This window comes from Patagioenas fasciata, chromosome Z, assembly GCF_037038585.1.
Source record: "Patagioenas fasciata isolate bPatFas1 chromosome Z, bPatFas1.hap1, whole genome shotgun sequence".
Taxonomy (NCBI): domain Eukaryota; kingdom Metazoa; phylum Chordata; class Aves; order Columbiformes; family Columbidae; genus Patagioenas; species Patagioenas fasciata.
Window position 1 is genome coordinate 82,415,419 of NC_092560.1, and position 23,550 is coordinate 82,438,968.

Below are 23,550 nucleotides of genomic sequence, written 5' to 3' on the forward strand. Positions count from 1 at the left end.
GTCCCTGAAGGTGGTGAGAGCCTGGCCCAGGTTGGGCAGAGAGGTGGTGGCTGAACCATCCCTGGAGACATCCCAGGCCAGGCTGGACGGGGCTCTGAGCAACCTGAGCTGGTGAAGATGTCCCTGCTCATGGCAGGAGTGGCACTGGGGGAGATTTGAAGGTCCCTTCAACCCAAATCATACTGTGATTCTATGATTCTTCCCAGCTCTCCCTGTAGAAAACCCTGCTGTGCCCACTGCTTTTGATGCAGTGCCTTCTGGACGTGTGTGTGTGTGTGTATGGATGTGTAGTGTTCACAGTCACCAGAAGTGGCAAAAACTGGGATGTCCAAGCTCAATTTTCTTCAGTATACTAGCTCAATTCCCTTCTCCTCTTCACTCATTCACAAGGAGAGCCCATTAGTGGTGGAGGCCAGTAGGCTTCCCCAGCCCTGGCAGGGAAAAGCACTGAGAGTAGAAAATGGCATCTGAGCTGTTAAAGGACAGTTTGTGGCTCTGCCAGTTGTAGATTTTAATAATAAACAAGAGAGAAATGTGTTGATCTCATTTACAGTTTTATACATGCTTTAAAAAAAAACAAAAACCAGCATTACTTTTACAAAATGTTAACCCGGGAAGCACATCTTGCTACTAAAAACCTCTCGATATAAAAGGCAGCGTTTTAAAAAGTAAAATGCAATATAAAACAGTATAATGGGAAACATGCATATGTAGAAGGGAACAAAAACACCCTGCCCTTCTCAGTACCGAGGAAAAAGCTCTCTCCAGATCAGCCCATCGCCCCGGTTTTCATCCAGCCACTTCCCACAGGGAAATATGGTGGTCACGCCGGTCGCCGAGTTGGTGATCTCCACACGCTCCACCAACCAGCCTGGAGCCAGACCACTGTTGTCATGCTCAATCCGGACCTTTTTCAGCTCTCCCATGTCCAGCGTTTCCAGGTAAAACCTGTTGGTTTTGCCCCGCTCGAAGAGGTTCCTGAACTTCTGCTTCAGCGCCCGCTTTCCCGAATCCCCGTTCAACCCGAAGATGGTGATGAACACGTTGGCGTCGGTCCCCGCACCTTTTTCGAAGCCTGTGACCACGATGGTCTCATATTTGACTGGCACCAAGCTCCGGGCTTTGCTGGCAAAGCTCTCGGTGACCTTGGCACACTCGAACACTTTGTAGTCCCGTCTCTTGTAGCGCAGAGGGATTTTCGTGTTGCACCTGAAAAAGTATCTACCAAAAGGAAGTCAGCAGGATGTCGTATGGTATGAACGGACACTTCATTGGGACACTAAATTCCTCAATATTGATGCTGTTTCGGCACTTTTGCAAATATGTGCTAGTACTAGAGTTTCTTTCTAGAAAGACAGGTGTGGCTGAACATTGCAATTGCAAACTGGAAAATCCAGGGTCTCCATAGACAACCACAGACATTCTGCACATGTTGGGGCTGGTATGAGGCACCCGTCACCTCTTTTGGCCATGCAATGGTACATTTATGTGCAGACCCACTGAGGCAGGACAAGCAGTGTGAAGACCTTATTGCACCTTTCTGGACTTAAAAGGGGCCTGTGAGAAAGATGGGGACAGACTTTTGAGCAGGGCCTGTTGGGATAGGACAAGGGGTGGTGGTTTTAAAATAAAGGAGGGAGATTCAGGCTGGACATGAGGAAGGAATTGTTGTCCCTGAGGGTGGTGAGAGCCTGGCCCAGGTTGGGCAGAGGTGGTGGCTGAACCATCCCTGGAGACATCCCAGGCCAGGCTGGACGGGGCTCTGAGCAACCTGAGCTGGTGAAGATGTCCCTGCTCATGGCAGGGGTGGCACTGGGGGAGCTTTGGAGGTCACTTCCAACCCCAACTATTCTATGACCATCCCTGCAGTTAGTGCAGCCCAGTGCTGCTCAGTTTAACTGCTCTGAGAGCAGAGTCCTATCCGTGCAGCTGTTCCTGTAGGGAGCTCAGTGATTATCCTTGCTTTTCAGGTATGGGTAAGGTTGGGCTAAGAACTAGGAAAAAGGGAATGAGAAAGATGGGAAGCAGAGGTTTACATCCCCCATTTCTCCATCTAGATCACCCAGCCCATAATTAGCAAGGAAAAAAAACCGCTCATCAAGCACAGAAATGATAGGTACCAGATGCTGAAAGCCCTTGGGTCTGCAGTGCTGCCTCTGGTGATGCGCAGGGAGCACACAGCACATCCATAAATTACCGCGTACCTGGCAGCCGGCCAGAGGCTGGAGCGCTCTGCTTTTAATGATGTATTTCATTTCCAGTGGTGCAGATCATTTCCAAATGAGTTTCCCCCCACCCTCCCTGCCGCATCCCCCTTTGCCAAACTGCAGCAGGTCTTCCTGGAGGGAGCGTAGCTGGATTGCAGTGCGTGTTTGTAAAACAAACACCTGGAGGAAGGGTTACTGCCATTGCAGCAGTACTGCGCCTCTTAAACACTTCCAACACTTCTGACATTTTCCACAGCCAAAGCAAAGCACTCGTTTCTCTGGAAAGAAGCCTTGTAAATGAGAAATTCTGTCGGGAGCAAAATTTTAGGCTGAGAGACAGAAAAACTGCATGAGAGTGGGGTGGAGGGATTGCCTGATGCTGCAGTTATATTTCTTGGGCTATGTAATATCTCATGGTCTGGAGTTACGGTAGAGCATGCCAGTCTTTGCGAGGGGTAGGAGAAAGAAGATTACTTTTCTAGCCATGGGATTTACAAGAAAACGCTTCCAAATCCAACCATTCTGCATATTAAAATCTACCATTAAAAGGAAAAAATCCCGGTATAATTCAAAGCTATCTCTTCAGCAATCTCATAACTCTTTTAATCTGGCCTTTGGCTTGAGCGAGTGGGCTTTTTGGGGTGTCTGGTATCTGGAATACCTGAAGTAAGAGCTTCCTCCCATGGTGCGATCTGCTCTGGTTGATGGTTTGCAGCGCAAACACCTCTGTGAGATGCTGCGTCTGCAGAGCCGGAGCCCTGCTCCAGTGCCATGAGAGGCTGCAGGCTTTACCAGCATCTCCTGGCCGCCCCCTTCAATTTCATACAACTTTAAAAACCCCAGGGCTTTATGAGATCTCTGTCCCCTTCAAAACACTCTGCTTCAGCAGTTTCAGCATGCTCCTGATGGGTTTGGTGCAAGGATTTGATTGCACAGCTTGACTTTAAGGGTTCCAGGTTTTTCCCACCAGGAGAAAAGAATATGTTTTAGTATGTAATTGACTCAGTTTTCATTCAGCAAATATTATTGTGGCTCTTCTGCTGGCTGATTAATTTCCTAGGAGAGACTCTTAGCTTCTAAAAAAAACCCAACAAACCACTTTAAGGATTTCTTCTTAAACACTCAATTGTCTCAGCTGGAACAAACTCCTCGTAGTTAAATTCTTTAGCAGCAATGGAAATATCACGGCGAAGAAAAAAATAATCAATGATTAACACTGTGGATATTTTATCTGAAGAGGAGTTTCTTCTGCAGATGGATCATCTTTGGCTCCTGCATAGTCCCTGTGCTGCACACTCCTTGAGTTGTGAACATTGTCCGTTCCAAAGACGGGGCTCAGACCAAAGCCTGTAGGACCTGACGTGCTCAAGACTCTTCAGACGTGGTCATTTTTTGACTATGACAGATTTAAGTCATATTCACATCAGAGTATCTGAGCACTTCTGATTTGGTACATGACTGCAACCTTTCCAGTAGGCCCTTTGGACCATCCCAGAAGGACCTCACGTCCAAACTAGTCTGAATTGGAGGTTCTGGATTTGTCTTACTCTAAACTTTTTTCTAGGAGCTGTTTTTACCAGACTTGCCCAAAGGCCAGTCTGTGCAGAGCACCTTGAAAACCCCTCAAATTTCAGTCAGTGTTTTCCGCCAGATGATACTTTAATTTGTCATAGTTATGAGATTCACCCAAACCAACTTGTTTATAAACGCATCTACTCATGCAAACACCCGCTCTAACAACTCAGAGACTGCACAGGCAAGTCAAGCAGGGACACTGTGCATCCAAGACAGCAAATGGCTTTCTTTCAGAAAGAGATTAATATTAGGTAAGACTTTCCACTATTCCTTAATTCTGAAATGCTCCAGGAGGACACACACAGATCTGCTCAGCATCCGCGTGCCCTCCTGGAGCAGTTCCTCGCAGACAAGAAGATACTCACTTGTTGCAAAGCTCCATCTCTGTTACGACAATCTCCTGAACATGCCAGAAGACATCAGCTTTTGCAGATGACTTCTTTCCATCTTTTGGGCAGTGACCAACACAGATGGCTGCGATATCACCAACGTTCTTTGAAGAAAACTGAAACGTGTCTGTTGCTCCCCTGGAAGAAACAAATAACAGTTTCCATTAGGATCTCTAAGGCTGGCAGTGACTTGTCTCATATGAACATTAAGTAATATGCATATGGCTATGGAGGATAGAAGATAAGCCTTAATTTAAAGTCATTTGATTTAACCTACAATCATTCAACACAAAGTATAATTTCCATATTTAAATTTAGCATTTTCTCTGATTAGGGGTGACACTTTAAATTGTTGCCACTAGGACTTTCCAGGATAAACTTGAGCTTTTCCACATACAAAATCAATTTGTCTCATTATAGATAAAGCTAAAGAATGACTAATTTCCCCTCCAGCACTTATTCATTCATTCTTGACAGATACTGTATCTGTTACACATCTACGCACCATAGCTGTTTTAAATTTGCTGGTTCAGCCACCCTTCCTGAAGCTCAGCTTGAAAACAGTTTAGAGAAACAACAGGTCTCTGTCAAACCCTTGGCTGGCTACCTGTCATGTCTCCTGTGTATCTGTTAGGTTTATCTTCTTGGACTGGTCCTTATTCCAACCTGCCTCCAAGGATGGACTGTGAATGATGATTTGGAGAGTGCTGTCTTTAATTCTGCTGTAGACATCACCAGCTCAAGGTCAGGAAGACACTTCTCCTGATCTTACATGTTTCATATGAAATATCACCTGTTCACACCAGAGCCGACACCAGGTACAATTTCACTGTCCTTTACAGAGCCACAAGGGAAACTTTTCCCCTCAGCAAAGCAACTGAACATCATCAACATAGAATCATAGAATTGTTTGAGTTGGAAAAGACCTTTAAGATCGAGTCCAACCAATAACCCAACACTGCCAAGTCCACATCTAACCCATGTCCCTAAGTGCCTCATCTGTGTGTCTGTTGAACCCCTCCAGGGATGGTGACTCCAGCACTGCCCTGGGCAGCCTGTTCCAATGCCCCACAGCCCTTTGAGGAAGAAATTGTTCCCCACATCCAACCTCAACCTCCCCTGGCGCAACTTGAGGTCATTTCTTTGTGTCCCCTCAGCTCCTGTTCTCCAGCTGAACCCCCCAGGTCCTTCAGCTGCTCCCATCACACTTGTGCTCCAACCCCTTCCTCAGCTCCATTTCCATCTCTGAACTCACTTCTGGATCGTGGCTCTGTGGCTTTGAAGGGTTCCTGTCTCCTAAGGGCATGCTGTGTCCTTAAACAAAGTAGAAAACCCGTCTCACATCCGAAGGACTTCGGTCCCACGTGGGAGAAGGCATCTGCCCCACATTACATCAATGTGCCTCCAGCTCTGCACAAGAGGCTCGTATTTGGCTTTCCTCACGCGACAGTGATCTTTCAGTCTTACCCCCCAGATTCATCTGTAAAGTCAAATCTGAGCAGCTCTGACAACATTTAGCCTCCAACTATTTTTACTTTCTCTCTGATTCCTGCTGCCAGTGAGATGCTGCGAAAGGAACTAAAACCACCTCCAGCTTCCTTCTGCTCCTCCCAGCTCAAAAACACAGCTCACCAGAAGCCCATTTCTATGTGCTAATACAAAAGGACACACACACGCATCATCTACGTTTATTTTTACCACATGCCTTTTTCTTAACGTTTTTAAACCCGCTCTGTGTCTGCCCATAAGAAACTACCTTTATATCTTTTTTTTTTACTGAAGATGAGAAGCCATTTCAGCTTTTTGGAAGGGCAATGAGAATCAGCATGGCACAAACACAAACACGACACAACCATTCTGGAGAAGAGGTGGCGTTTCTGCAAGACACAGAGCTGGTGGGGAGTTCATTTAGCCCACCACACAGTCTCACTACCTTTCAAATCTCCTTTTCTTGGAGGAGTTTTCCATAAGGAATTCTTTCGAGCGGCCCAGCTTTCCTTCTAAAATGATCCAGATGTTTTCCTTTGTTTCTGCATCCTCTCTGTCGCTTGTTACTGTGACAATCTCATAGGCTTTAAAGCATAATTAACACTCACGTTAAACAGAAAAAGAAGAGCAGATGGCCAGAAAAATCTCTTCATTTGGCTGTCGCTTTGCTTAAAAACTCTCTTCCTAATATTTATCACAGCACACAAGTAAGCATTTGCAAAATAAGGCTGGAACCACACTGAAATCTGTGCAACTTTTGACTTGTACATGTTTTGGATTTCATGCAGGAATAGGGTACGTTAAAAATATAAGTACTGCTAGATCAGCTAGCAAGAACAGACAAAGTTGCTCTCGAACAGTCTGTGTCCAGCTCCCTGCTGTGCTAAGCATTCCCTTTTTAACACAGCCCAAATCCTGTGGTTTTTATGCCACTGTTCCTAACAGGGACAGTGAGAGTACCCAGGAACTCAACAGGACATGCTCAGATACCACAGTGGCATGTAAGTATCCAAAATGGAAAACACAAGGCTGGTTTGGTTTTTGTCCTTTTTTGTTTGTTTGTTTGGTTGGTTGGTTTTTTGTTTAGTTTAGTTTTGTTTGTTTGGTGTGGTGTTTTGTTTTGTGTTTGTTTTTGTTTCAGTGAAATCACACTGGTGTAATGTGATTATTGACTCCCCAGGACTCTCCTGACGAAGAGCATCATGGTGCAGGAGTTCTTGAGATGCACTTTGCATATCATCAATGCAGTTAAATAACTCTTGCTCACTGACTCGTTCACCACATTAGACACCAGTATAATTACCCTGAACTCAGTGGAGTTACCCAGAGCAGTTCCAGGGTTATGGGGTGTTAAGCTCAGCCATCATGTTCAGCTGGGATACTTGAGCTCGTAGCCCCGAACATGTTCAGAAGGAAGCTGGAGCAATGTTACTTACAAAACTTTAAGGATTGAACTTATTTTCCACCTCAAAAGACTCAAGCCCATTATTTCTAATGAGACGTGTGTTCTTATGTCTAAATGCTGGACTGAACCACAGCAGATGAACCTCTCTTAAGCTTCAACCCAGAACGAGATATTTTTCTTCCTCATAAATCCTGATTTGTTTCTTTCATATCACAGCATTTAATGCTTGAACTACGTTTGAGTAGTTTAAGTAATTCAACCCTTAAAGCCTGCAAATGCAAATGCTTATTGCATGGGAACCCTCGGTGGAGCAGCTTGCAGGAGAGGTGGCCCAATGGCCTCTGAGGTCCCTCAACAAATGCCACAAGCCAGCTCTAAACTTACCAGTCCGTTCCTTCAGCTCCAGGATGTCGTTGTTGGCACAAGCCAGTTCCCTTATGAGCTGCCCATCATCTTCACCTTTAGCCAGCCAACGATCGCACTGGAAACGAAACGTCTTGTCCATGGCAGAGTCTTTCACGTCAATATATTCCAAGTGCCAACCTGGTGCGATTCCTAGTAAAACAAGAAAGTAAAAAAAGATTTGGATATTTTCACATATCGGGTAAGAAGGTGAGATGCTTCTCCTTGGGAGCACCCTATTGATACTAGAAATGATCTATAGCTGCTTCAAATAATGTCGTCAGTGAACACGACATTGTTCTGATACCCAAAGCGATGGCAAGCTGCTCAAGACCACAATCTGATCCCCCTTCTACAGCCCGGCCATGCTTTTGAGGGAGTCGCTGGTTTTGATCAGATGTAAGGGTGTTGGAACATGGCCCTGGATAAGCTAGATTTCAATAACCCTGGGCGAGGGCTCATCTCTTGTCCTTGCCCAGTGCTTTCCATGAGATGGGCTTCTGCAACACCAGTAGCAGCAGCAATGAACAGGGAGATCTGGGGTCGGCGTGACCCCGTCAACACACCAACACAGGGACCGTCCCAGCAAAAACACCACTGAGGCTTAGGGCCAACAAACTGTTACAAAGCCCCAGGGAAACCAGGGCCCCGCAGAACAGTGCACCAGAGCCAGAAGCACGAAATCTCCTGGAAATGACAGGGCTTACGGGCAAAGTTAATCAAGCGGCTTTTGTCACATAAACCACTGCTGATTCTTCTTTCCTTTTTAAAGAAAAATTGAAGCCTGAAAGCCAAAAGAAAGACACAAGTTCCTGTTCCACCTAACCTCTGTCCTTCCACAGTGCATTTGCATAGTTATTAAAAAAAGACGTACCAGGTGTGTGTGTGTTATTTGCAGGAGTCTCTTCATGTCTTGGGAGTGCTAGCTGGTCACAAGCTGTAGGGTTTTAGTGTCTTTCTCTGTGGCCCCCAAACCCTTTGTGATTGTCTTTGAAGGTCACAAAGCAGATTACGACTTACTCCTTTGACCCTGCCAGGTAGAACATGCAAGGAAGTTACCCTTACTACCCTGATCTTGCCAAACAACCAGAGTAAAATCACTAATGCAGTCACTGGGATATGAAGGTAGGATAGACTAAAGTGATGGATTCTGCAACAGAGACCTCCAGATCACCAGATTGCTTAACTTTTGCCTTGGGGTCTTTGAAGAGTCATAGCTTCATTTTAGTTTTCTGCTTTTCTTTTCTTTTCTTTTTTTTTTTTTTAATGAAAAAAACAACTTGAAAATGAAGAAAAGGGTATTTGGTAACATCTTTCTGATTTGTTGAAATAGAAGAAGACCTTGTTTAGCTTGGGGGAATGGGAGCTTCTGACAGTTCTACTTACAAGTCCTGTTATTGGTCAGGCAAAGAAAGGTTATGTTCATGATGAGAGAACTCTGCTGACTTATTATTTGCATCCCAGAGATGTTAAACACCTCTCACTTTTAAAAGAACTCACTGCCATGTGCCTACCTCCTTCGTTCACAACTATTAATCTTCTTTAGCCCTGAAAAGAAAATGATGGCACCTTTTTTAGTTATGTACCAAGCCATCCTGCTCCTGTGGATTGTGATCCCTCCATACTGTATATTAGCAGTGCTCTTCCAGTCTCAGAACCATTCCTATTTTGTACTTTTGCTTCTGAACCTTCCTCAAGCTAAGAAATCACCTCCTGTGAAGCATGGAGCTCCACAAAAGACACCATTTGCCCCTTAAATTTAGGAGGCACAGAACTACACAATCATCATGGCTTGAAGGGACCTCTGGAGAATGTTTAGACCAACCCCCTGCTTAGAGCAGGATCAGGTAAAGCAGGTCAGGTGTTATATATCTCTAAAGATGGAGACTCCACAACCTCGCTGGGTCACCTGCTCCAGCATTTGATTACCTGTGCAGAGAAAAGAGCTTTTCTCTTATGTTTAAATTGGAATTTGTGCCCATTGCTGCTTGTCCTGTCACTGAGCACTGCAAAGACGAGTCTTGTTCCATCTTCTTTACTCATTCCCCAAGCCTCATCTTCTCCAGGCTGAACAATCCCAGCTCTCTCAACACCTCCTCATAGAATGGAGGCTACAACTCTTTAACCATCTTGGTGGCCCTTCACTGAACTCTCTCCAGTATGTCCACATCTCTCTTGCACTGGGAGGACAATTCCATGTGCCAATGACCAAACCTGGAGCTGGATGCACCACCTCAACATACAAGACCTCCTCCAGGCTCCAGCAGTAGAACAAGGGTGAGAAGGGGTTTTGGGGGGTGAACAGGTACGTGATACCCTCACAGATCCTCACCAGTTTTATGTCTCCGGGCAGATCTTATTACATTCCCCAGAGCTCCCACTGTGCTCCAACCGGAGCGACTTGCTCTTTGGAAATTTATTCTAAACATGTTGGCAGCATCAGTCGTTAATATTTTTGGCAGGTTTGTTTCCATTTAAGTTCAGTGAATGTCTCTGCAGCATATTCAGGAGGCTGGTCTGCTTTCATCAGAACTTTAGTTAAAACAGTACAGGATGAAAGAAAGAAAACATCCCATTCTTCTCCAGCGAGAGAGATCAACGACTGCAGACCAAGATAGAATAAATTGGTGGATTTAATCCTCTTGCCATCAGCGAGCAGTATGATTAGTACAGGATCGGTGCTAAGCAGTGTTATCAGGAGAGAGACTGAATGAACTGCACATACTATTCCATGAATCTATGATTTTTCTTTATCCTGGTTCCCACAGCTGCTCATCAGGAGAGCTGCAACAAAAACCTGATTTTTTATCACAGGGCGATACAGGCCAGAACTGACTTTCCTGTAAATGTTGGAGGTGAGGGCAAAACAAGCACAAAGTGCAGCTTTTCTTGGTGTTCCCTGGAAAAGGTGCATTTATCAGCTCTGGACTATTTAAAGAGCAAGTTCTGGGCTCTGTCAGGGGATTGACACTGGGCAGAAAATACAAACAGGGTGTCCCTTACGGCACAAGGTACGTCAAACCAAGGAGCTGGCTGGTCGCTCTCAGAAAAGTGGCCTCGAAGTATGCTCCTGTTTGCTTTAAATTGAAAACAAAACAAAACAGAACAAAACCCAACAAAATCACTTCCATCTCACAAGAGCTAGTCCTTCTCTTTTCCTATTTTCCTTCCTGATGGTTAAAATAGATTAGGAGAACAGTAAGCTGGGGAAGTATCCTATATTGTTTTTCATTTCTCAAGAGAAATAATTCACCCAGGTAAATGCTGTGCTGGTTTAATCCAGAACGGCACATTTTCCAACCTTGTCCATAGCCCCAGGTGCCAGGAGTGGTGTCACATCAAGGGTTTCACTACCTCAGCATGAAACCCATTTAAAAGCTGATATGGAAATGGGAGTATGGATTCGGAGTTGAAGAAATTATTCTGCTTTGCCTGAAAAATAATCGGTTTTCATTTGTTTCAGATTGAGAAAAGATACGTTTAAGTTCCTTTTTTATTAATCTAGAAAGAAAACACAAAGTCCAGTTATGCACAGAATCTAAATGTGAGACTTTCCCTCCGGTGAGGTGGCTCTGCATGCTGAGAGGCACATCAGTGAAAGGAGAAGGAACTGTGCTTGCAGAATGACTTTCCAGGTCATGAAATCCTGGTTTCAGGATATTACCCTGTTTCCACCTTCTGTTTCTGTTCAGCCTTTGGAGAGAAATGGGCTTGGAGACATTACAGCTACCTAAGAAATCACAGGAAAGGGAACTACATCCCACATGGATGTAACCCCAGAGGCATCAAATCCACAGCACAAGGTGGTTTATGGAGCAGACGTCAGTGAAGGAGGGAAGAAGGGGAGCTAGAAAAGTGGTGTGGACATAGCAGAGCAGAAGGACTTTCCTGGATCCTGGCCACTGCTCACACAGCCTGGCCATGCAGGAGAAACTGGAGGGTTTCTGCAGGGATGGCTCATCAGCCTTTTCCTGGGTTACTCTTCACAGAATCACAGAATCCCAGAATGTCAGGGGTTGAAGGGCCCTGGAAAGCTCATCCAGTGCAATCCCCCCATGGAGCAGGAACACCCAGCTGAGGTTCCACAGGAAGGTGTCCAGGCGGGTTTGAATGTCTGCAGAGAAGGAGACTCCACAACCTCCCTGGGCAGCCTGGGCCAGGCTCTGACACCCTCACCAGGAACAAGTTTCTTCTCATAGCTAAGTGGAACCTCCTGTGTTCCAGTTTGAACCAATTGCCCCTTGTCCTGTCACTGGTTGTCACCCCCAAGAGCCTGGCTCCATCCTCCTGACACTCACCCTTTATCTATCTGTAAACACGAATGAGGTCACACCTCGGTCTCCTCTTCTCCAAGCTCCAGAGCCCCAGCTCCCTCAGCCTTTCCTCACACTGGAGATGCTCCACTCTCTTAATCATCTTTGTTGCCTTCTTGCATGGTGGATCTCAACCCACCATGAAAGACGCAGCTGCTGCATCACTTAACTTTCAGAAGAGCCAGAGCAGATCTGCTAGTGTCCCTTTGGCACCTCGACCAACATTACCAGGAGAACAAAGGCTTAGGCACAAATCAAGCGTGTCAATGCCTTGGAGGGCATGGTGGGCTCTTCTGCGGTGAGCCCAGCACAAACCATCACCGCTACATTTATCTCTGTTGCTGCTTTGGGGCAGAAATAGCCCACATCTGAGCAGCCCCTGCTTGATTATGCAGGTCTTGGTCTTTAAAATGGCTTGGCCACTATTGTGCTTTTGTGGAAGATCTGCTGTCACCAGAACAAGTGTTCAATGTTTGTAACAAAAGATACTTCACTCCAGGCCTGTTTTGCTGTCATTGAAATCCCCAGGAGCAAATCTGCCCTAATAAAATCCGTGGCTGTGCCACCTAGGCTCCTTAACGGTCCGCAGCTGGAAGTGACATTTTCAATAGCGTGCAAAACATTTCAAATGTAATTAGAGGAGGAGAAGAGCTTTGGGGAAAACAGAATCACTTTGCTTGCTTGACTCTGGCAGTCATATAATTTAATGTCTTGTAGGGAAATGTATTCTCTTCCTCAAGCATCCTTATAAAAAAGAGCAGTTATTTGTCCCATTTATCCTCATTTCCAAAAGGGCCCAAGCTGACAACTGGGTGATGTTGGGCAAGGACCTTCTGTGTGCATATACAAGGTCTTCATAGGGCCATCTTGCCTTTTTCCCAGGAGATGCTAAATATTTGTGCCTTTCCTTGTTGGACAGACTCCTGCAGTTATCAGTGCAATCGACTTTGAGTTTAGAAGTAGCAGGTTTAACATAGATAACGAAGCTATCACTTCATTTGACTAAAACCCCAACTTGCAGCACCAGAATTTTCCTTTGCCCCTCTTGGGAACAGCCACCACTTTGCCCCAGCCTGTATTCACCCCTAAAATATTAAGCTATTCTGACACATGCGGAAACATGGGAGCATGTTTGCAGTTAGCAATAGGACAAGGGGACATGGGCTTAAACTCTGCCAGGGGAAATTTAGGCTCGATATTATTAAGCAATTCTTTGCAGAGAGAGTGATCAGGCATTGGAATGGCTGCCCAGGGAGGTGCTGGACTCACCGGCCCTGGAGATTTTTAACCTGAGATTGGCCATGGCACTTAGTGCCATGATCTGGTCAATGGACTGGAGTTGGACCAAGGGTTGGACTGGATGATCTCTGAGGGCTTTTCCAACCCAGTTGATTCTGTGTGATTCTGTGTATGGGAGAAGAAGAGTGAGAACATAGTCTGGAGAGTTCACCCCTCACTAGACACATTGTTCCTGACCCTGCTTCAGTGAATATTAACTTTTCCTTGAAAAGTGAGAGCTGGTGGGATAAAATCTGCACTGACAGAACCACATCCAGGCTTGGATGCACGTGCACATGGAAGTTAAACTGCCTCTTTGCAGTCATATTAATCGACTTTCCTCTCTACCTCTTGTCTATCTGTAGCAGATCCTCTGTGGTTTTGTTTTGAAAACAGTTGGTGCCTGATCAAAGATAATAGTTGTCATTACTGGTGCTTATGTTCCTTTAGGAGTAAAAGAAACTCCTGCTTGGGACATTGACTGCCCAGGGGCCAGCGAAGAATTGCAGCTGCCCAGCCATTCACAACCAGCAGCCAGCACTGCTCAGCCCCATAATTGTATCTTCTTTTCTTTTCACGTTGGCTGAAAGATAAAAGAATGACCACTGCAAAGACAGTTCATCAGCCTTGTGTCCTCTGACAGCATTTATCCCATACCTGGTTAGATGACTATCCATTCTCAGACCCCACCACATGAGACATCACCTGGAAAGCGGTGGGAGTTTTGGTAGCAGTGTTAGTTCGCTAGAAGTGGAGCGTTAATTGCGCAGTGTTAAAATCATAGCATGTAGCTTTGCATCAGTACATCTCAAAACACTTTAGATAAGGTGAATAATTTTTATCCCTGATTTACATAATTGAAAACGAGGTACAGGGACATGATTTACGCAAGGTCATTCAGCAAGCCAGTGGCGGAATAAAAATAGATCAGTTTTGTATATCTCTCCTTTAGGATCATGTTAATTCACACCACAACATTTCTCATCAGAGTAGACAGGCAATGCAAAACCTCTCACAACCTTTGACAAAGCAAAAGCTTAACACTTGAGACAGTTTTAGAAAATAGGGCCCCTGCGCCCCCCTTTCCGTTGTCTATGCAACTTGTTGAGTCCAAGATTTGACTCAGGTCAAAACCACCCATAAATCACTCTCAGGCAGCCCTCCCTCCCCATAACATCTTACAGATAAACTACTCGTGTGCAAAAGCACTTAACAGCTCAGAGTGAATATATAACACTTTCTCAGATTATACTATTGCAATTGAAGCATATTTTGTGTTTTATTGAGGCATACTTGGTGCAAAAGCATTTTAAAAAGGGTGCAGGATAATTAGTCCCCAGGAAGAGAAAAGGAGGCTTAAAGGAGAAAGAGGCTTTTACAGAACTGATAATTCTACAGCCTTTTGGGCTCTTTCCACCCTGTAGTGGAGGGTTCTGCAGCTATAGGAGACTGGGAAGACATGAATAACTGTGCAAGGTCAACACTGAAGTCTTCACCTTCTCCCTGAGTCTGCTGTTTTATTTGCTTACTTGCCTTTTTCCTTCTACTTTATGTCAACTCCGGACTGTGAGACCTTTTCAGTGGCTTCTGCTTGTGCTCTAATGCCTGTAGCAGGTTTTTGTGATAGGCCTGTTGAGCACAAGGAGAAAACCTACCATTGAAGAGGGAGGAAGGCACATGGTGCATGAGGAGGGCTCTGCGGGTTTGTGCTGGGATGTCCCAAGGGGCTGGAGCCAGATTTAGGGCTGCAAAGATGCTGAGGGGTCTCGAGCATCTTTCTGATGAGGAGAGACTGAGAGAGCTGGGGCTGTTCAGCCTGGAGAAGAGAAGCTGAGAGGGGATCTTATCAATGCTGATAAATATCTCCAGGGTGGGTGTCAAGAGGATGGACCAGACTCTGATCAGTGGTGCCCAATGACAGGATGAGGGGCAACAGGCACAGACTGAAACACAGGAGGTTCCATCTGAATATGAGGAGAAACCTCTTTCCATTGAGGTGCCAGAGCCTGGCCCAGGCTGCCCAGAGAGGTTGTGGAGTCTCCTTCTCTGGAGACATTCAAACCCGCCTGGACCCGATCCTGTGTGATCTGCTCTGGTGACCCTGCTTGAGCAGGTGGGTTGGACTGGATGATCTACAGAGGTCCCTTCCAATTCCAACCATCCTGTGATTCTGTGACTTGGGCATTTTGAAGGACTAGGTGGCCACAACATGGTTTCTGGCATTCTACACAGGTCTGCAGCGTGCATGTTCATTTGTGCCTTGACCATGGTGTGGACCTCAATCGATGCAGAAAGAAGCAGAAGCTGACTTTGTCTTCCTATATATTGAGCCATCAACAAAAGGGGGAGCAATGGGACTCCTTTCCTTGGGCAGTTTCACACATCTATTTATCTTGCTCTCCCTTTTTATTTGAAGTAGAAACTATTCCACAAATCTGCCCCATGGACCAACAGAGTATGTGAGGTAACAGTCAAGCGCTGAGAAGAAGACATAGAAAAGCCCTACTCAAGTCTGATAGCTGAGAAAATCCTTAGAAAGGGCTAAAAAGGCAGACATCTAGGTTTCTTTTAATAATTTATGGCCTACAAGTGCCCCAAAGGCTTTGAATCATATCTGTAAATTGCAAAAATATATCTCTGGAAAAGTCATGTGCTACGAGTCCAAGGCCTGGGCAATTTAGTGTCTGATCCAAGATACTACTTCTTAAAAAGGTCATCCCTTCAAAGAAAGAAAAGGAAAAACAAGGGCATATTAATGCTTTTGAGTTTGGTCCTAATCAAGAAAGGGGAATAAGACACTTTCTTCTTTGGAAGAGCCACCCAAAAGGAGTCATTGGAGCAGCTGTGCTATTTAAAACTCAATCAGACAATGTCATAGCAGTTGGTGTAATTGAGAGAAGGGCCCTGTTGAGGCAAAGAAGGAGCTGGGCTGCATAACCTGGTTATTTACTTCTGTCTTTGGTCCTGTAATAACACAGAGAACTCTAGTTTATCCATAATTAGTCTCTTCCTGGCTCCCCTTGTCTGGTGGCAACTGAGATAATATAGAATCTGAAATTAATGACTTTAGAGAAACTGCTCATCAACTGGATTCAAATTGACTCAGGCAGATGAGGGAGCTAAATCCAGATTTCCCATATTTCCTTGTTGCTAGGAGAGGATGGTAACCAAAAAACAATGGGAAGAAAAAAAGTAGACAAAAAAAAGACAGAAGCTTTTTCTAGGTAAATAATTCCATTACTGAGATACTGAGAAACTTTAAGTCATTCTTCCAGAATGATGATTTAGTTCTTAAACCAAAGTAAAAAAAATTTAGACCTATATTTAGAAAGCCAACATTTCTACAGACCTACAGATACTGATCTTGCATAAATGTGCAAGTAAATGAACTGAGATATGAGAAAATACATAGTGCCTATCTGAGATCAGGAAATGGGGAGTCTGGAAATGATTAAATTTGCTCAGGGAATCTAACTATATTAGGTCGAACATCAGTATCTCCAAGTAAACAGGGGCAAGATGAAAAGACATGGTGCAAAATTTAAAACTAAATTTCATTCACAGCAATTCATTGTTACCAGACTCTCGCTGGTGAGCTCAAAACATCTAAAAGATCAGGAATAAGTTCCTTGAAATTACAGTTGTGAAGTCTCTAAGTTGCCTGTTTTCAAATGAGCACCGATTTCCTCCCTGATCAATTTTGCTGAAGTCAGAGGGATTAGAGGGGGGCTTAATTCCTCCTTTATATCTCATACAGCGATGCCACTCAGCAGTTTTTGGTGGGGAAAACAACATTTTAAAGCATTAAAGTGACACCATAAAACCGACATTCTTTTCCAGAGGAGGCAAATGAAGTGTTTGCGATTTAAAGACCTTCTGACAGTCTTTGACATTGCAATTACTGCCTCTCCAACTCCGAGCAACCCACAGTAGTTAAATTTCCATGAAAAGGTAAACAAAAGTGGGATGTGAACTGGCAGCAAAACTTTGTTGATGGAAATGGATGCTCGAGTGGGCTTCATGTCAAAGTAGCCACCTCGGGCAAGCCATTTCAATGTTTTTTATTCCAAAATGAAGGCAGGTTGTTTGACTTCTTGCTGGAGCCAGGTGATGTTTGAAAAACAAAGAAGCCTTGCGATGGTTAGTAGTTCCCTTAACTAGCCCAGAAATGCAAAAGGCACCTAATTTGAATCAAACGAAGCTGATGTTGCCATTAAGGCTGATTATTATGAAAATGAGGATAAGAACATCACCCGTGTTCCAAATATTCAGCACATGAGGAGCAATGGGATAGGCCAGTGTGAGGCTGAGTCTTCTACAGGTCACTGGCAAATAACTGTTTAAACCAAAAATGAAAAAAAACCCAAACCAAACAACTAGGGAAAGAACGATCAACATCTAATGTCTCAAAGTAATGGTAAAAACAAGCACATTTTTGCTTAATATCCAAAGTCCCTCAAGCATCTGACAAAAAGCATACAAGATCCTGACCCATGACCCCACTACTCCTTTCCAAAAAACAGAGCCAGGAATGTCTAACCAGTGGCACAGCCAATTTATATAAATTATATAGGAAGTGTAGGCCTGTATGCAAAGGATAGCTATAGCCTGGGATCCCAGCAGTAATAAATAGTCTATCCACCCAACAAACTGTCATGCTGCATTGTGTGAAGGTTTAGATAGGATATGCCTTTCACATGACTAATGCAAGAACAATGAAGAAAACACATGTTATGATTTAAACCACAGTTGTCCTTCTTTCCGGGGGGAAAGATAAGCACATTTTTTTCTGAATAAAACCTGAGCATGTTTTTTCTCCAAGACTTAGGTCTGGTAAAAGCCCTATTAACAGTTATTTATAAATGGAAAACGATCATAAGAGAGAAATAAGGAAAGAGAATACGAGGTTGCAATGTGCAGTTATATTCATAAACCTCAAGTATTTTTTCAGGTTCTGGATATACATTTTACTATTTTAGCTGACTTGTGGTGGCTATCAGGGTATGGGCTCTTAGCCCACAGCAAACTCACATTAATTGAGCCTATTTACTGCTTAGCCTAAGGCTAAACTCTGTTACTTCCCTTTGCCCCTAACCAAGAGAATGCAGATAGCAATCATCGTAGCTCATCTGTAACGTGGTAACTCCCCAACCTGTACCAACAACATCATCAGTGGCACGAAGAAGGTGAACCCCGATCGCTTGTGCAAGAATGAAAAAGCAGCAAAACTGCCTAGATAACAGGATTTCTCTCTCATGCAGCAGAGAGTGGACCCATGGGACTCATTACCTCAGGATGCCATGGGTGCTAAATATTTCCTGGGGAGCCTAGACAAGCACTTGAGTGAGAAAACTCACTGGAAGTTACCTAGCGGACAAAAATGATACCCAGATCTGGAGATGCCCTTAGCTACATGTGGTAAGATGCAGAGAATTGGGGAAGGATGTTGCTGTTGGCAGTGGCTGCTGGGCTCAACAGACCCACTTCTCATGTCCCTGCATCCCAGCCTGTTCGTGTGCCTGAGCCCTAAGGACCAGCTCTGATCCGGTGGGTGTATTTCAGCCTGTTAGTGTGACTGGCCGATGGGAAGCCACAATGCCTCCTGAGGAAAGCGTTCGCTTTGTAGACATTTTAGCTGGTAATATATTTGAAAATGAATCTGCAAGTCCGTATTGGTTTCTTGTTGCTCTCAGAAGGACACCAACAACACCCTTGCAGCCACAGAGGTGCCTGTTTGCTGAGTAAACTCCAGTGGGTATTTTGACAGCCTTTTCCATTTCAGGATCCAAACCGCAGGTTCAAGGAAAAAGCATTTCGGCAACTTCTTCCAAGTAACAAGTGACTGGAGCAGAGGAAATGGTCTCAGGTTACTCCAGGAGAGATTTAGGTTGGATATTAGGGAAATATTCTTCCTGGAAAGGGTTGTGGAGCATTGGAACAGGCTGCCTAGGACAGTGGTGGAGTCACCATCCCTGGAGGGGTTGAAAATGCTCATAGGTGAGATTCTCAGAGACACGGGTTAGAGGTGAACTTGGCAATGTTAGGTTAATGGTTGGACTCGATGATCTTAAACGTATTTTCCAACCTAAATAATTCTATGATTCCATAATTTTATCATTGTAAAATCAGGTAAAATTGTCTCCCTTACCACATTCAGTGTGGCTATATAACACGATGTTACAGAGTTTTAATAACGAAATTGTCCTGTGTTGTGGGAGTGACAAATATGAGCCTGAAAGTTGCAGTGGTTTGAAATAAACAACCATTAAGCCAGATCAGGTGGATGTTCGTAATTTCCCATGTTGGACTACAGACAGACGAAAAAATTATATCTCTTTTCTGTTTTAATTTTTCCTTTTTTTTTTTTTTTTTTTTTTTTAAAAAAAAAAAAACCACAATAAAAAGGCAAACTTCCAGTGGGAGATTCTGACCCAGAGACAGTACCTTTCAACAATATTGAATGAGACGCAGCCTTCCCCATCTGCTACAACTTGGAGAGGTCAAGAAGATGATAGCCAGGATGCGTCCATCCTGACATGTAACCCCATCCCAGCCATGAACCAGCTGCCTCCGTACAAGCAGGTAACAACCGAGTAGTCCTGCTGCCATTTCTCCAGGATTCCAATAAATACTGCTGCCCAAACCACTGTTTTAATGCTGACCCAGGTGGGCTTATGGAAACCATCAAGTTTCATCATTGGGCCGCAGCACAGGTCTGACATTAGTGAGCAAGTCGTTGTTAACTCAAGATCTTCTCTTTTAGATGAAGATGGGATGGGATGAGATGCCATCACAGCAGTGTGAGTGATGCATTTGTTACAAGATCCTGCCTGGTACCTGACTGACACCACAAATGACTATGACAGCGGTACCACGCGCTGTTCTGCTGTTTGTGAAATGAGACAGGGTGTCCAGCAGCAGGGAGATGTCAGAATCCTTCTCAGCAGGGCACTGCACACTCACCGTATGACACAGTGATTTTAATAAAGAGAGACACAGATCTTTATTTCTATCTTCTAAAGCTCACTGTGTTATGCCAGGCTGCATTACCCCGTGTGTCGGTGTCAGTCTGACAACATTAAATTGCTAGAAAAGTGCCATACTGACCTGTGAAAAAAGATATTGAATTAATAGAGTTGTTGTGTTGGGACAACGGTCTGGATGGCTTTGCTTTGGAGGAGCTGTCATCATCTGTGCTGCAGTGGTGGCTGTAAGCTCTGACTGAAGCTGGGGGTCTGAAGGACTGTAACATACTGTCCCAGGTTGGGCAGAGAGGTGGTGGCTGAACCATCCCTGGAGACATCCCAGGCCAGGCTGGACGGGGCTCTGAGCAACCTGAGCTGGTGAAGATGTCCCTGCTCATGGCAGGGGTGGCACTGGGGGAGCTGGGAAGGGCCCTTCAACACAAACCATTCTGTGATTCTATGATTCTATGACTCATTAGTGGAGATAATATGACAACAGCACGCAGGGAAACTGTCTCCTGCATGAATGGGTATATCTAGACAGACAAGGACGCTGCCTCTCCTCGAGTAAGAACATTGTCCAAACCTCTCCCACCCCTCCAAGTCACCATCCTCACCTTTGTTGTCATGCCAGATCCGCACTTTGCAGAGGTCTCCCAGGCTCAGCATGTCCGAGAAGCTGAATTCATCCATCTGGTTCCTCTCAAACTTGTTAGACTTGTTGGACTCTTTCAGTGCCAGGGTCCCGCTGTCCCCATTCTCCCCAAACAGGATCAAGGACACGTTGGCATCTGTGCCTGCTCCTGGAAGGAGAGAGCAAGGCACATCATCATGAGCCATCCTGCCATGTAGGGGTGACACCCGGACCCCAGTTGCCTGGAGGTGGAGGCAGCAAAGGCAGGTGGGAAGAGGCTGCAGTGATGCTCAGGCTTCCCTGGGCACAGCGAACGAATTTCAGTCAATTTGTGCAGGATCCTGCCCCATGGCAGTTAACAAGACAGCGCTTCCAGTCTGTCCCCCAAAGACAGCTGGAACACTTTGCCCTTTCATTCAAGGCATGGTGATAATGGCAGCATTAATTAGGATGCAGGAGCATTGCCCATCACATCACTTTGCAGAGGATGTCAGTGTCATGACTCCCGTTTTTCCCAGGTGGCTTGGGGAGAAAAGTGACTTAGCCAGCAACATCCAGCAATCTATGAAATACTGTTAAAGTATATATTTAAACTTTCCTAGCTACAAAGTATTAGTACACGTTGTCCTGGGCTTCCCGCCGGGCCATGGTCCCTTTTCCACACTGTGGTCTCCTTTGCAGTCCCACAGCCTCCTCCAAGCTGTCCCGTGGTACCCAGTACACCTCAGGTAGGGTCGGTCTCCCTCCGCTCTCCTCGTGTTTTATGGCACAGGGATTTGAAAAGCAAAGTACAGATCATCAACCAAACCACCATGACCCACTTTCCCCTCCCATAGGTCTTCATCCCATATTCCTGTTTCTCAAAATATTGCCCATGCTGCATTTAATTGAAAAAGTCTCAGTGTCTCATCCAACAGTTTGCCCCTCCCAGCTCTCTCCTCTTCTTATGTATATGTTAGGAAAAGAATAATCCCTAGGACGACAATTATTACCTGATAATACATTCCATATGCCCATTATTGTCCATGTTTTGCTGCAGAAAACAACTACGCACTGTCAGCTTTTCCTCATTTTTGGAGAGTTCAAGGCCAAGTCACCGCCTGCAGTGACCTTAGAACATTCTGGCTGAAAGTGCTACAATATTTTTACCTGACACTATTTATAGTTTCACCAAAATTATTGCCTTTTACTTTTGATGCCATAACAAAAAAGCAGATTCAAAGAAAGACATTTGATTCCATATGCACAGACACTCATTGCTGTGTCAGAACCTTAAATTTTGGAAAAAGAAAATGAGATCATCAAGCCCAAATCTGTCTTACAAAGAAACTCATCATCTGTTGCCCTGGGTTAGATAGCCCAGGTTTGAAAACTCCAACTGCCTGCCAAGCCATTTCTTGCACAAGAGTATCATAAATCCACTTTGGACCACATGGACAGTGTTTCCCACCGCTCCATTCACAACACAATGCAGAGACGAAGTTGGAGGGACTGAAAATCTTTTGAGAAAGTTTCCCCTTCTTTGAGGTAATTGTTTTAACAAAGAAATTAGGAGGAAATCACAGCTCTTTTTACAGAAAGAGTGAAAAAAAATACTAAAAGAAAAAGAAAAAGAGAGGAGAAAAAGAGACATGCAGAGAAAAAAGAAAGCAACATTTGGTGTCCACATGAAAAATTGCCTATGTTGAATTGGGGTAGTTCCCTGTGAAGGAAGAGAAAGCATCAGGGATTCAGGCAGTTCATCTGGCAGTACCTTTTATGACCCTGGAGCTTGCTGAGGTGAGGAACAAAGCAAACTAAAGTCCATTTCCTCACAAGGAGCAGGCTCCCAATTAATGCAAGGTCTCAAAAAGCACAGAACCAACTGTTTCTTAGCAAAACCTTCCCGGCAGGAAGAAGCTTATGAAGGCCCCATGCCGTGACATTTCCCTCACAAGCAATTAGCAGGAGACGTGAAAGGAAAGAACAGAAACCGCTGAACCAATGTGGATTTCACCTATTTGGGCTTCTGATTTGTTGTTGTTGTTGTTGTTGTCAGTTCTGGCAACCTGTCAGGCACATTTAGGAGCTGTAACAAATTTGACAAATGAAGAGGTGAAGGTACCATGGTTGCACAAGCCTCAACCGGCAATGAGTGCAACAGCTCATGGTTGATACTGGGGTCTGCAGCGCTGAACTTTGTCATCAACACCCCAAACAATGATTGAGTGCAACCTCAGCAGATTTCTGCATAACATTAAATTTAAGGGAGTGACTGACATGCTGAATGGTGGAATTCCAACCCAGGTGGACCTTGAGAAACTCAAGCACTGGGCAAGCCGAAATCTCATGAAGTTCAGCAAGGAGAAATACCAAGTTCTGCCTCTGGGGTGGAATAAATCCAGCACATGTACATGTGGCAGAGTTGAAGAAGACCCAGAAGTTATAGCAGAAATGTTCATATTCAGGTTGAATTTGAGCTAACAGCAAGTTCTCAGTGTTCAATGCAAACCACGTATTTGGCTCCATCAGGAGGAGCATGGCCAGCAGCTGAAGGCAAGATCTTTTCCTCTTTGCTCAGTATTGAGGAGGCCACACTTAGACCGTGGTGACAGCTTGGGTCCCCGGGTCAAAAACATCTGGAGACAGTGGGGAGGAGGCCGGTGATGGCTGCCAAGATGGACAGGAGGTGGGACACATGGCCATGGGGAGAGGCCAAGGGAGATGAGGTCAGGCAGGTGAACAAGGGCTCGTGTGACCACGTGGACGGAAAGTGATGATGATGATGGTGGGGTCATGTGCTGTGTTGATGTCAGACCATACCCCAAGGAGCCAAAGCCACAAATTGCTGGGGATGCTCATGTTGGGCATCAGGAAAAAATAAAATTGTCAGGAAAATGGAGCATGTCTGGATT

The 23,550-nt window shown here is 44.9% G+C and overlaps 1 protein-coding gene across 1 annotated transcript in view; it reads right to left on the reverse strand.

Moving 5' to 3' along the window:
- Positions 1 to 591: 591 nt before the first annotated feature.
- Positions 592 to 23,550, reverse strand: part of LOXHD1 (lipoxygenase homology PLAT domains 1) — a 154,923-nt gene continuing 131,964 nt past the window's right edge. The window contains exons 37-41 of the mRNA XM_071802711.1: positions 20,640 to 20,825; positions 7,449 to 7,619; positions 6,105 to 6,243; positions 4,148 to 4,309; positions 592 to 1,221 (exon numbers count right to left, since the gene is read on the reverse strand). Coding sequence (XP_071658812.1) covers positions 741 to 1,221; positions 4,148 to 4,309; positions 6,105 to 6,243; positions 7,449 to 7,619; positions 20,640 to 20,825 — 1,139 coding nt within the window. The 3' untranslated portion in view covers positions 592 to 740. The remainder of the gene's footprint in view (positions 1,222 to 4,147; positions 4,310 to 6,104; positions 6,244 to 7,448; positions 7,620 to 20,639; positions 20,826 to 23,550) is intronic.